At 43.5% G+C, this 14,665-nt stretch overlaps 1 protein-coding gene across 7 annotated transcripts in view; it reads right to left on the reverse strand.

Moving 5' to 3' along the window:
* Positions 1-14,665, reverse strand: part of LOC129840671 (low-density lipoprotein receptor-related protein 1B-like) — a 202,929-nt gene that overhangs the window by 80,073 nt on the left and 108,191 nt on the right. For all 7 annotated transcript variants that reach the window (XM_055908708.1, XM_055908710.1, XM_055908707.1 and 4 more), the window contains exons 39-43: positions 14,267-14,394; positions 13,526-13,630; positions 13,051-13,320; positions 746-935; positions 4-208 (exon numbers count right to left, since the gene is read on the reverse strand). In XM_055908708.1, the coding sequence (XP_055764683.1) occupies positions 4-208; positions 746-935; positions 13,051-13,320; positions 13,526-13,630; positions 14,267-14,394 (898 nt within the window). The remainder of the gene's footprint in view (positions 1-3; positions 209-745; positions 936-13,050; positions 13,321-13,525; positions 13,631-14,266; positions 14,395-14,665) is intronic.

Raw genomic sequence — 14,665 nt, forward strand, 5'->3', positions numbered from 1 at the left:
TACATATCTGTGTGAGCCATCGTATTCACATCGTTCAATCTTTCCCAGACTGCCATCGGAGAAGAAGAGTTTCTCAGCGGTGTGGTCGATGGTGAGTCCATTAGGTGTGAGGATGTCTGTGGTGACGACACTCTGGATATTGTTTCCCGACAGGGTGGATCTCATAATGCTGGGGTGCAGTTCATTCCAGTTAGTCCAGAACATCAGGCTGGGTCAGCAGTGAAAACAAAAACACTAGTGAGACGTTCACAGAAGCAAACGGATGGGATGCACCTCCATTCAATATATTGTAAACATCCGTCAACCATCAGAGTCTACACTGAATGATTATCTCCATAAAAAAAAAAAAAACATGTTTCCAGGAAAACGCAAATATGCTTTTTCCTATCTCTATTTTCTATAGATATAAACGTGTTTCGATCCTCTCATTCTAAAGCAAAATAATTGACACATTTTTAAGAACGCCTCATGTTCTTGGGAAGGAAAACCGGTGATAAAAGGGAGGCAGAGAAAACATAAAAGAACCATCCACCGTAAGACATTATGATCAGTAACGAATGGTGATCGAACACTTCTGACACAGAAGCAGTTATAAACCGCATTCCCCTGATAGCAGAAGTTTTCAATAGATTTGCTAACTGAGTACATAACACAACCCATATACCCAAGTGAGCATCTACTGAATGCCAATAAGGGTATGTAAGTGTGTATAAGACAATAGGTGCAGGGAAGTTTTAACACCTACTTCTGACACTCCTCCAGAGCCAGGTTATGTGGGTGGTCGTCCTCTGCCAGTGTGACCACAGCCTCTCTGGTGAAGGCCCCGGGGAGGCTCTGGTCCAGGCTGTGTCTGCTGACGGTGGCTGTGGTGGAGCTGGTCCAATAAAGCGAGTCCCAGGCTCCATGGTACGCTAGGCCCTCCACTGACCCCACATCTACACAGATGTAGATTATAAATAAATAAGATATTATAAACTGGTTACCAACATAATTAAAACAGTTAAAAGTATTTTTTTGTCATACCCGTGGTGTACGGTCTGATATACCACAGCTTTCAGCCAATCAGCATTCAGGGCTCAAACCACCCAGTTTATAACACTGAATATAACATTGACAAACACTGAATAACATTATCTGACTTTTGGTTGAGTAAGAAGAACTCAACAAACACACGTGATACTGTCCAACGCGGAGAGCGGATTTGTCTTTTCTTTCATGGTAAAGTAAGAATATATAAACTCAGCAAAAAAAGAAACGTCAACTGCGTTTATTTTCAGCCAGCTTAACATGTGTAAATATTTGTTTGAACATAACAAGTTTCAACAACTGAGACAAACTGAACAAATTGCACAGACATGTGACTAACAGAACTTGAATAATGTGTCCCTGAACAAAGGGGGGGGTCAAATTCAAAAGTAACAGTCAGTATCTGATGTGGCCACCAGCTGCATTAAGTACTGCAGTGCTTCTCCTCCTCATGGACTGCACCAGATTTGTCAGTTCTTGCTGTGAGATGTTACCCCACTCTTCCACCAAGGCACCTGCAAGTTCCCGGACATTTCTGGGGGGAATGGTCCTCACCCTCCGATCCAACAGGTCCCAGACGTGCTCAATAGGATTAAGATCCGGGCTCTTCGCTGGCCATGGCAGAACAGTGACATTCCTGTCTTGCAGGAAATCACGCAAAGAATAAGCAGTATGGCTGGTGGCATTGTCATGCTGGAGGGTCATGTCAGGGTGAGCCTGCAGGAAGGGTACCACATGAGGGAGGAGGATGTCTTCCCTGTAACGCACAGCGTTGAGATTGTCTGCAATGACAACAAGCTCAGTCCTATGATGCAGTGACACACCGCCCCAGACAATGACGGACGCTCCACCTCCAAATCGATCCCGCTCCAAAGTACAGGCCTCGGTGTAACGCTCATTCCTTCAACGATAAACGCGAATCCGACCATCACCCCTGGTGAGACAAAACCGTGACTTGTCAGTGAAGAGCACTTTTTGCCAGTCCTGTCTGGTCCAGCCACGGTGGGTTTGTGCCCATAGGCGATGTTGTGGCCGGTGATGTCTTGTGAGGACCTGCCTGACAACAGGCCTACAAGCCCTCAGTCCAGCCTCTCTCAGCCTATTGCCAACAGTCTGAGCATTGAGTGAGGGATTGTGCGTTCCTGGTGTAACTCGGGCAGTTGTTGTTGCCATCCTGCACCTGTCCCGCAGGTGTGATGTTCGGATGTACCGATCCTGTGCAGGTGTTGTTACACGTGGTCTGCCACTACGAGGATGATCAGCTGTCAATCCTGTCTCCCTGTAGCGCTGTCTTAGGCGTCTCACAGTACGGACATTGCAATTTATTGCCCTGGCCACATCTGCAGTCCTCATGCCTCCTTGCAGCATGCCTAAGGCACGTTCACGCAGACGAGCAGGGACCCTGGGCATCTTTCTTTTGATGTTTTTCAGAGTCAGTAGAAAGGCCTCTTTAGTGTCCTAAGTTTTGATAACTGTGACCTTAATTACCTACCGTCTGTAAGCTGTTAGTGTCTTAATGACCATTCCACAGATGCATGTTCATTAACTGTTTATGGTTCATTGAACAAGCATGGCAAACAGTGTTTAAAACCCTTTCCAATGAAGATCTGTGAAGTTATTTGGATTTTTTTGAATTATCTTTGAAAGACAGGGTCCTGAAAAAGGGAGTATACTCAGCAAAAAAAGAACATATATATATATATATATATATATACACTGCTCAAAAAATTAAAAGGGAACACTTAAACAACACAATGTAACTCCAAGTCAAAAACACTTCTGTGAAATCAAACTGTCCACTTAGGAAGCAACACTGATTGACAGTAAATTTCACATGCTGTTGTGCAAATGGAATAGACAAAAGGTGGAAATTATAGGCAATTAGCAAGACACCCCCCAAAACAGGAGTGATTCTGCAGGTGGTGACCACAGACCACTTCTCAGGTCCTATGCTTCCTGGCTGATGTTTTGGTCACTTTTGAATGCTGGCGGTGCTCTCACTCTAGTGGTAGCATGAGACGGAGTCTACAACCCACACAAGTGGCTCAGGTAGTGCAGTTCATGCAGGATGGCACATCAATGCGAACTGTGGCAAAAAGGTTTGCTGTGTCTGTCAGCGTAGTGTCCAGAGCATGCAGGCGCTACCAGGAGACAGGCCAGTACATCAGGAGACGTGGAAGAGGCCGTAGGAGGGCAACAACCCAGCAGCAGGACCGCTACCTCCGCCTTTGTGCAAGGAGGTGCACTGCCAGCGCCCTGCAAAATGACCTCCAGCAGGCCACAAATGTGCATGTGTCTGCTCAAACGGTCAGAAACAGACTCCATGAGGGTGGTATGAGGGCCCGACGTCCACAGGTGGGGGTTGTGCTTACAGCCCAACACCGTGCAGGACGTTTGGCATTTGCCAGAGAACACCAAGATTGGCAAATTCGCCACTGGCGCCCTGTGCTCTTCACAGATGAAAGCAGGTTCACACTGAGCACATGAGCACATGTGACAGACGTGACAGAGTCTGGAGACTCCGTGGAGAACGTTCTGCTGCCTGCAACATCCTCCAGCATGACCGGTTTGGCGATGGGTCAGTAATGGTGTGGGGTGGCATTTCTTTGTGGGGCCGCACAGCCCTCCATGTGCTCGCCAGAGGTAGCCTGACTGCCATTAGGTACCGAGATGAGATCCTCAGACCCCTTGTGAGACCATATGCTGACACATGCACATTTGTGGCCTGCTGGAGGTCATTTTGCAGGGCTCTGGCAGTGCACCTCCTTGCACTAAGGCGGAGGTACCGGTCCTGCTGCTGGGTTGTTGCCCTCCTACGGCCTCCTCCACGTCTCCTGATGTACTGGCCTGTCTCCTGGTAGCGCCTGCATGCTCTGGACACTACGCTGACAGACACAGCAAACCTTTTTGCCACAGTTCGCATTGATGTGCCATCCTGGATGAACTGCACTACCTGAGCCACTTGTGTGGGTTGTAGACTCCTTCTCATGCTACCACTAGAGTGAGAGCACCGCCAGCATTCAAAAGTGACCAAAACATCAGCCAGGAAGCATAGGAACTGAGAAGTGGTCTGTGGTCACCACCTGCAGAATCACTCCTGTTTTGGGGGGTGTCTTGCTAATTGCCTATAATTTCCACCTTTTGTCTATTCCATTTGTACAACAGCATGTGAAATTTATTGTCAATCAGTGTTGCTTCCTAAGTGGACAGTTTGATTTCACAGAAGTGTGATTGACTTGGAGTTACATTGTGTTGTTTAAGTGTTCCCTTTATTTTTTTGAGCAGTGTATATATATATAGTTGAAGTTGGAAGTTTACATACACCTTAGCCAAATATATTTAAACTCAGTTTTCCTGATATTTAATTTCCTGTCTTAGGTCAGTTAGGATCACCACTTTATTTTGAGAATGTGAAATGTCAGAATAATAGTAGAGAGAATTATTTTTTTCAGCTTTTATTTCTTTCATCACATTTCCAGTGGGTCAGAAGTTTACATTCACTCAATTAGTGTTTGGTAGCACTGCCTTTAAATTGTTTAACTTAGGTCAAACGTTTCGGGGAGCCTTCCACAAGCTGCCCACAATAAGTTGGTTGAATTTTGGGCCATTAAACCTGACAGAGCTGGTGTAACTGAGTCAGTTTTGTAGGCCTCCTTGTTCGCACACGCTTTTTCAGTTCTGACCACACATTTTATATAGGATTGAGGACAGGGCTTTGTGATGGCCACTCCAATACCTTTCCTTTGCTGTCCTTAAGCCATTTTGCCACAACTTTGGAAGTATGCTTGGGGTCATTGTCTATTTGGAAGACCCATTTGCGACCAAGCTTTAACTTCCTGACTGATGTCTTGAGATGTTGCTTCAATATATCCACATCATTTTACATTCCTCATGATACCATCTATTTTGTGAAGTGCAACAGTCCCTCCTGCAGCAAAGCACCCCCACAACAGGATGCTGCCACCCCTGTGCTTCATGGTGTTCTTCGGCTTGCAAGCGTCCCCATTTTTTCTCCAAATATAACGATGGTCATTATGTCCAAACAGTTCTATTTTTGTTTCATCAGACCAGAGGACATTTCTCCAAAACGTATGATCTTGCCCCATGTGCAGTTGCAAACCGTAGTCTGGCTTTTTTATGGTGGTTTTGGAGCAGTGGCTTCTTCATAGCTCAGCGTTCTTTCAGGTTATGTTGATATAGGACTCGTTTTACTGTGGACATAGATACTCTTGTACCTTGTGGTGGCTAATTTCTTTACTATCAAATGAGGAGAGACAAACTTATCACACAAGTCAGAGTTATACTTCAACTAAATCTTAAAAAATAAGAGCTTTGCAACAGCAATGACTTTCAACGATTCACTATTTCTAATGATCCGTTGAGAGTGGCAACACAAGGTGTCACGTTCCTGACCTGTTTTCCATTGTTTTTGTATGTGTTGAGTTGGTCATGGCGTGAGTTGGGGTGGGCATTCTATGTATTGTGTTTCTATGTTGGGTTTAATGTGTTGCCTGATATGGTTCTCAATTAGAGGCAGGTGTTTGACGTTTCCTCTGATTGAGAATCATATTAAGGTAGGCTGTTCTCACTGTTTGTTTGTGGGTGATTGTCTTCCGTGTCTGTCTATGTCGCACCACACGGGACTGTTTCGTTTTCGTTCGTGTATGTAGTCTGTTCCTGTTCGTGCGTTCTTCGTGTTATTATGTAAGTTTGTTTGTTCAGGTCTGTTGACTTCGTTTATTGTTTTGTAGTTTGCTCAAGTATATTTTCGTCTTCGTTATTATTATTAAAATCATCATGTATTCCACCTACGCTGCATTTTGGTCCAATCCTTCTCGCCTCTCCTCATTCGAGGAAAAATATGACGACCGTTACACAAGGGCTACTGAGATATTTTATATCAAAGATCCACCCCCTAGTCGACGTAACAAACCACAGATATTAGGAACAGTTCACAAAGTGAGACTTTATAAATGAGAAAGGAGTATCCCGTAGCCAGATAGCATTCGCTATCAATTATCGTTCAGTTTGGCCCCTAAGACGAGGTTGCTATCTTGTTCCTGTTACTCCTGGCACAAAAACACCAACTCATCCAATGGCATAAAACAATTGTCAACTCTAGACACTACCCCACACATCCTCCAAGGCCAAAGGAGGGAGTGACAGGCACACAGACATTGTGGAAACCAGTAATTGGTTCCCCATTAATCACACCATCCCTTCACATGGTTTAACAGATACATTTACATATGAAGACAATGTTCCCTCCTGTCCTCTTCCCTTTCTGATATTCTGCATAGCACCAGGGACATGTGAAAGACAAGCCTGACCACTCCCCTCTCTGGGCCCCAGGTGACTGAGCCCCAGGTGACTGAGCCCCAGGTGACTGAGCCCCAGCTGAGGGAGGAAGTGCAACTGCCAACACCAGAGTCCGAAGGGATACATTCTAACAACAAGTATATCACATAAGCATCTTATGCAGATAAGACATCTTAATTATCTATGTTAGACAACTAATTCTGATTCATCCACCACAACCTGTTTCCTCCAGCATCTTCACAAGGTCCTTTGCTGTTGTTCTGGGAATGATTTGTACTTTTCGCACCAAAGTACGTTCATCTCTAGGAGACAGAATGCGTCTCCTTCCTGAGCGGTATGACAGCTGCGTGGTCCCATGGTGTTTATAGTTGCGTACTATTGTTTGTACAGATGAACGTGGTACCTTCAGGCATTTGGAAATTGCTCCCAAGGATGAACCAGACTTGTGGAGGTCTACAATTTTTTTTCTGAGGTCTTGGCTGATTTCTTTTGATTTTCCCATGATGTCAAGCAAAGAGGCACTCAGTTTGAAGGTCGGCCTTGAAATACATCCACAGGTACACCTCCAATTGACTCAAATGATGTCAATTAGCATATCAGAAGCTTCTAAAGCCATGACATCATTTTCTGGAATTTTCCAGGCTGTTTAAAGGCATAGTCAACTTAGTGTATGTAAACGTCTGACCCACTGGAATTGTGATACAGTGAATTATAAGAGAAATAATCTGTCTGTAAATAATTGTTGGAAAGATTACTTGTGTCATGCACAAAGTAGATGTCCTAACCGACTTGCCAAAACTATAGTTTGTTTAACAAGAAATGTGTGGAGTAGTTGAAAAATTTGTTTTAATGACTCCAACTTAAGTGTATGTAAACTTGCTACTTCAACTGTATATATATATATAGAGAGAGAGAGAGAGATATCTGGCACACCTTGTAAAGGTTGTCTCATGTGGTGGTGTCGTGGAGGTTTCCACACAATGCATTTAGGCATGAAAGAATCCAGTGGTCAGCTGTACTGGGTAGCGATCAACACACTTGTGAATACTTTGATTTTAAACTGGTTGGGTCTGAATGTGGATAACCTTCATCGGGATACACCTGGATATCCCCGTGAATATATTTCATATTCCGCTGTAGCGAACAGTAGAGTTTCTTCCTGAAAGATAAATCAATGCCAAACTCTTTTGAATGGAACCTAACGAGCCTAGGCAGGTGTAAAGATGTCCCACTGTGCTAAGAGATGAACAATAGAAGACTGTTCACTGACAATAGCACAGACTAGGACATAAAAATCAACATTCACTACCAGTAAAAAAGAAAAGTAATACAAATAATTGAGAACACAGCCAGTGTACAAACAGGCAATACCACTAAGAAATCTTTAAACAAGCGAAAAAATCATATTCTCTTCATCTGCCCAAATGTATTCAGAATAAATTCTGCAAATAGGGTAATATCACACACTTGTTTGGACAAGGGATAGGCCTATATGGTTGACAAAAATATTATTTTAGGAGATGCTTAATTATCATATTCGTTAATCATTATATGGGAGTAGTGCTGGTGCTTTCTCCATGAGCTAGCCTCTTATAAGGACAACCATTATTGCCTTCCCTCTCCAACATCCAACCCCCTCTGTGATTTTGATCGATCTTCCTTCCCCGTTCCTGGTCAGTGAGATATATTTGAGCCAAGTCAGCATGGAGCCTCGCCTACTACACAGAAGCTACAGGGGCTATGGGGTGACGGGGATCTGCTGTCTATGTGCATTAGGGAACTATACTGCAACACCTCCGAGGCGTCTGTGTGTGTGTGTGTGTGTGTGTGTGTGTGTGTGTGTGTGTGTGTGTGTGTGTGTGTGTGTGTGTGTGTGTGTGTGTGTGTGTTCAGCTGATTCCTCCTAAAACATTATATCAGATGGACATACAGAAGAAATGTCATATCCATCTATTGACATTGATTTTCACTATATGTTTATCAGTGGAGGCTCCTCAGAGGAAGAAGGGGAGGACCACCCTACTCAGTGAATTTCATAAAATAAAAAATTATAAAATATTTAAAAAAGGTCTACAGTAGCCTCAACAACAGTCTGTAGGGTAGCATCATGGTGTAGCCGGAGGACAGCTAGCTTCTGTACTCCTCTGGGTACATTGACTTCAATACAAAATCTAGGAGGCTCGTGGTTCTCAAACCCTTCCATAGCCTTACACAGTAATTATGACATCTTCTGGAGGACATCCTCCAAACTATCAGAGCTCTTGCAGCTTGAACTGACATGTTATCCACTCAATCAAAGGATCCGAGAATGAATCTAGTACTGAAAGCATAAGCTGCAACTAGCTATCACTGCCGTACATAAAATGTGGTGAGTAGATGACTCAAAGAGAGAGAAAGACAGTGAATTTCATAAAATAAAAAAATGAAGGAGAAGCAAGAGAGGAAAAAAGAGAAAGTATTTTTTTTCACTTTCTGTTTCACTTTTTTAGCTAGCAAATGCAGCTAACTAGTTCAGTCTGCTGAAACACCCGGCTCAAACAGAGGGAGGTTGTGTTAGCTAGCTGGCTATGACTTTCCAACACAACCCTGGAACTCTTCCAAGTCAAGGTAAGCTTTTGGTTTGACTAATTTATTGCCACCGGGGCCCGCCGGTGTAACTGCTTACTGACAGTACACTAACGTTACTGCATGATCGTAGGAAGGTTTACTAACGGGTTAGTTCTATTAGCTATGCTGACCATGACGTTACTTTAGCTAATATGGTGACAATGACATAGGTTGTGTGTAGAGGTTTGCCTTGGAAATGTTTTTTCGCCTGGTCACATACAGCTGATGTGTTGTGCATTGAAGTCCACAAGCAAAGGGACATGGTGAGAGGAGGAGAGCACATAGATGCAAGAAGGAATACAACATGGCTGCTATGAAAGTGAACTGTGTTTACGCGTGATCAGGGGTGAATTCAATTTGCGGATTCTGTTGAAAAACGTTTCTTAAATGGAAGCAAACGGAACAAAACAGGGTTAAACATAACTGAATTTGTCCAATAGAAACTCTCGTTTGCAACAGTTGGACTAATGATTACACCCTGTATCAGCACGAGTGTGCAAGGTGGTATTGAATGTCACTGGCTGTCCATGTGTCATTGTCTGTCACCTCAAATGTGTCTCTTGACCTGTGTGCACCTACGTTGTAAACTTTCATTCATAGGCTAGGTTGTAGCAAGCTCATGATGAGTATAGGGACAATTTGAGTACAATATAGTTGCCTAAACCTACCAATGATACATTAACCTGGGTGAATGGAATATGAATGACAGTCATCCAATATGCTGTAATAGAAATAAGGCCATGCTCATGATTTTTTGTTGTTGTCATCCCTTATCTTAAACGGCACTGACCGCCACTGATGTCTATATAGGATGAGAGTAAAGGCGTCCTCATGCTTCCCATTCAGAACAATTCGTAACAGTTTGTGCTTATATTATGAGGACATTTTGTGACGATTTTGTTTGTTTTGTTTTGGTCTTCGGCAAGGGGTTTTTCGAGCAAGCCGAAGTCAGTAGCTGAAGTCTACACGCCTTCGTCGGTGATTGGTGAACAGTAGGGATTCCTCCATGAAGTGTTTGCTGTCATTAAACAAGTGTAACGACCTGGGTGTCGGGGGGTGTGAAATCAGACGCAGGAACAGCAGAGCTTCAATGCGGTGATTTTTAATTCCCAACCGGCAAACCAAAATGTCCAACACGGACTTACTGGGTGTCATAAACACCTGTCTACTAATACGGGAGACAGACCCAGTATACAATACAATACACCACTCCCGAAATCCACAGCTACAGACAAACAATCCCACACAAATAAGCATACAGGCTGGCTGACTAATAAAGCCACACTAATTACCAATTAACTCAAACCAGGTGATACAAATAAACACATAAGGAGGGGGAGGAAAAAGAGTCAGTGGCAGCTAGTAGGCTGGTGACGACGACCGCCGAGCGCCACCCGAACGGGAAGGAGAGCCTGCCTCGGTTGAAGTCGTGACAACAAGAGACGACTCGTTTTCATGAAAATATTTTCATTGAGAAATACTGCAAAATTGCGTGACTAAGATCTCCTCGGCAAAAACGTAAAAATGAATGACAGATTCTTACATTCATTCTGACTATGGCGTCTCAATATGGGCAAACATTACAATTGCTGTTTTTTTCCTCATTTTTCAAACAAAGTCTTTTAACGGAGTACGTGAGCACACTTGTTCAGTTCGCCTATAGGCACCAGCCAAACCGAAGCATACGGAAGTTTTAAGTCCCCACCATATGAGTAATGTTATCAACGTGGCACAACATAGGATGCCACCTTTTCAACAAGTCAGTTCGTCAAATTTCTGCTCTGCTACAGCAACCTCTGTCAACTGTAAGTGCTGTTATTGTGAAGTGGAAACGTCTAGGAGCAAACAACGACTCGGCCGCAAAGTGGTAGGCCACACAAGATCACAGAACGGGACCGCCAAGGTTGCAACACTCACTACCGAGTTCCAAACTGCCTCTGCATGCAATGACAACACAATAACTGTTCGTCGGTAGCTTCATGAAATGGGTTTCCATGGCAGAGCAGCCGCACACAACACTAACATCACCATGCACAATGCCAAGCGTCGGCTGGAGTGGTGTAAAGCTCACCGCAATTGGTCTCTGGAGCAGTGGAAACGCGTTCTCTGGAGTGATAAATCACATTCACCATCTGGCAACCCGATGGACGAATCTGGGTTTGGCGGATGCCAGGAGAAGGCTACCTGCCAGAATGCCAACTGTAAAGTTTGGTGGAGGAGGAATAATTGTCTTGGGCTGTTTTTCATGGTTCGGGCTAGGCCCCTTAGTTCTAGTGAAGGGAAATATTAACACTACAGCATACAATTACATTTGAGATGATTTTGTGCTTCCAACTTTGTGGCAACAGTTTGGGGGCCTGACCTCGAACACCTTTGGGATGAATTGGAACGCCTACTGCGAGCCAGCCCTAATCGCCCAACATCAGTGCCCGACCTCACTAATGCTCTAGTGGCTGAATGGAAGCAAGTCCCCGCAGCAATGTTGCAACATCTAGTGGAAAGCCTTCCCAGAAGAGTTGAGGTTGTTATAGCAAAAAAAGGGGGGACCAACTCCATATGAATGCTCATGATTTTGGTATGAGATGTTCGACGAGCAGGTGTCCACATACTTTTGGCCATGTAGTGTATTTAATCACAGTATTTATCGGTCTGGGCTGCAAAAGTTTTATAGAATAATACGTCTATTTCCCTGTTGTTTTAGTTGTCATTGCTGTCTCTTAATGTGTTATTTTCCTCTATTTCTCATGTTTGTACATCAGAAAGAAACAGAAATGGAATACATATATTTTGATGATTGTTGGACGGAATTTGAATTAGATGGCCGGAAAAAAGTGAGAGGAAAAGCCAGTAGTAGTCGGCTGTCCCTGACAGTGTGAATAGACCAGGTAATATGTCATGGTGGAACTGACTGAACGTATCTGTGGTGTTTGACGTTTCTGCGGAGTGATTTACAGAGGGGACAGAAGGGGTCAGGACATCACTTCCTGTTTGCCATCCATCACCTATTACAGTTGGCTGCAAACGAAGATGGATTTGCCCCCCTGTATGAGAGAGAAAATGCCAATACCAACTATCAACCCCACATCAAGTCTCAGGCCAACCCTTTTATACACCTACACCAAATTCCAGTCCTCTCGAGCTCAGTTGGTAGAGCACGGCCCTTGCAACACCAGGATAGTGGGTTCAATTCCTGGGACTACCCGTACGTAAAATGTATGCATGACTGTAAGTCTTTGGATAAAAATGTCTGTTAAATGGCTTATACAACATGAATACACCTACAGCTTCTCTATATAGCATTCCTTTCATCGTATGCATCTCCAGTAGAACTCGACAACATTTAATGTATCACTTCTGAAATCATTGCAACTGACATCTCATCTTGCTGTACAATGCAGTCTTTGATAGTTTTCTATCAGCAACAGAAGCAATAGAAATGGCAAAAGATCAGAGTTTCGTCAGACGTACAAAAGAGGCTTCAGTCGGCCTCTAAGTGTTGACATCAGTGGGACATGAAAGGCAGTCAGATTATGTGGGATCCCCCTGGTTTCACACGACAAGTAACAGTTTTAGCTCTTGTCAATGGAGAGTTGAAGACTTTTGAAATTGGGGGAAAGAAATGTTCACTACTTGAAACAGCAGCTTTACTTGCTCAGTCTTCTCTCTCATCTTTCTGAAGGCAGGGAGGAAGCTACAGTATGGCGCAGAAATAAAATAATGAACTCATTCAATGTGAAAGGAGGTGAGAAAAGAATGCAAGTACATTCTACAAGGATTTCCACTTCCCCCGTTACTCTTTGCTACAGATGTAGAATCTTAATCACTTAATCACAGCAGTGTATTTGAGGTTTAAAAAGGCTACTACAGTTTGTCATTACCACTTAGAAATTTCAGACTTGATTTGTCCCTACAAAAATTCACATTTCTTGTTGATGCAGGATTATTTTCCTGCTGTAGCAAATTGACTCAAATTGAGATCCTACATCTGTAGGTATGATAAACCAAACATTTTCCAGCTTTTCGAACAGTTAGTAATTCATTTAGTAATGGATAAATGAGCAGACAAACAAATACCACACTTTATCAAAGTGAACTTACTCTCAACAATCACTCTCCGTCCAGTCCAGTCGTCATTGACAACCTGTATATTCCCAAAGTGAACGTCACTATAGAAAATCCGGTTGGTGCCTCCAGAGTCCTGTTGTTGGTGATGAAAGGCCAGCGCTATCACATTCTTGAAGTAGGCATGGTTCTCATAGGGCCTGATGGGAGAGTTGAGGTCGATGTCGTCTGATAGGTGGATGCTCCTCAGGATCGACCTCTCAGAGTAGAGAAGGTAGCCATCGTACTGGTGACAGCTGAGACCGTCTAATCAAATGACAATGATTATGTAATTGAACCTTTGAAACTGTGATGAATTGAAATAAGAACCATTCGATGTGAAAAAAAACACAAAAATAAGATCAAACTTTAAAGCTACACACTTAACAGTAAAAATAAATAAATGTAAGAATAAAAAGCAAACAAGAGGCAATAAAAGAGATGAATGAAAACACACAAGATCACTGATTACCTTTAGCCAGGTAGCCGTGAGCACAGGAACACGTCCTCCTCCCACTGCCCTGGTGGAAACACAGCTGACGGCAGCCTCCGTTGTTTTGGCCGCACGGATTGGTTCCTGTAGGGAAGTCAACTACAGGGTCAAAGGTCAGAGGTCAAGTCCGGTTCTCCACAGTCTTATTGGCTGTCAATCTGAAATGTATTGTTTTGACCATAAGGAATAAGATTCCATTATGAAGTTGCAGTATCAATGTTAGTCAATATTCAGATATTACGTTTCTGTATTGCAAGAGGTTGAAATACCTTCACATTAACATGGGCAATCAGCAGTTGCTGCATCCATTTTTGGACATATTAATAAATGATTTGTATCTATTGATTCTTGAATAATATAACTAATAAATGCCTTATAAGCTTAGTTTAACTGTTGTACCCCAGCAGAACCCCAAATATAAGCTTGTTTTACTCCAATGTTCATAAACAAAATAATGTTAAAACATAAACTCTAATTTGAATATCATGGATATCCTTGCATCCATAGCACTGTTTATGCATTTGAGAGTGATAAAAATTTTCCAGCCCCATCCTTCAGCTTTTTACTGAAACAGTGGTGGGAAGAACGATGTTATTGTTTCAACTGCTGATTGGCCCTTTAATCTCGGGTCTATTCTAGAACACTTAACAAGCGCAGGTACTGACAGCCTGGTAAGAACATGAAATAATAAGGATGTGAAAATGAAGTTGAAACGTCAACCTTTCTCCCGTCCTCGGTTAAAGACTTTGACATCGTTCAAGTTGACTCCCAGGCCACTCCTCAGAGTCATGGCTCCCTCCGTTGGATAACTCTTGACGCCTCGGCGAATGGAGCCTCTGGCATGAGCCCTATGCACGCACGCACACATGCACGCACGCACGCACGCACGCACGCACGCACGCACGCACGCACGCACACACACACACACACACACACACACACACACACACACACACACACACACACACACACACACACACACACACACACACACACACACACACACACACACACAACAGGAAGAGGAGGGAGCTTGACACCAGGTAACAGGAAGTTTGACACAGGGATAATCAATGGTCCTCGACTAATTAAAACAGAAGAACTCATTAAAATACACTA

Source organism: Salvelinus fontinalis, chromosome 41, assembly GCF_029448725.1.
Source record: "Salvelinus fontinalis isolate EN_2023a chromosome 41, ASM2944872v1, whole genome shotgun sequence".
Lineage (NCBI taxonomy): Eukaryota > Metazoa > Chordata > Actinopteri > Salmoniformes > Salmonidae > Salvelinus > Salvelinus fontinalis.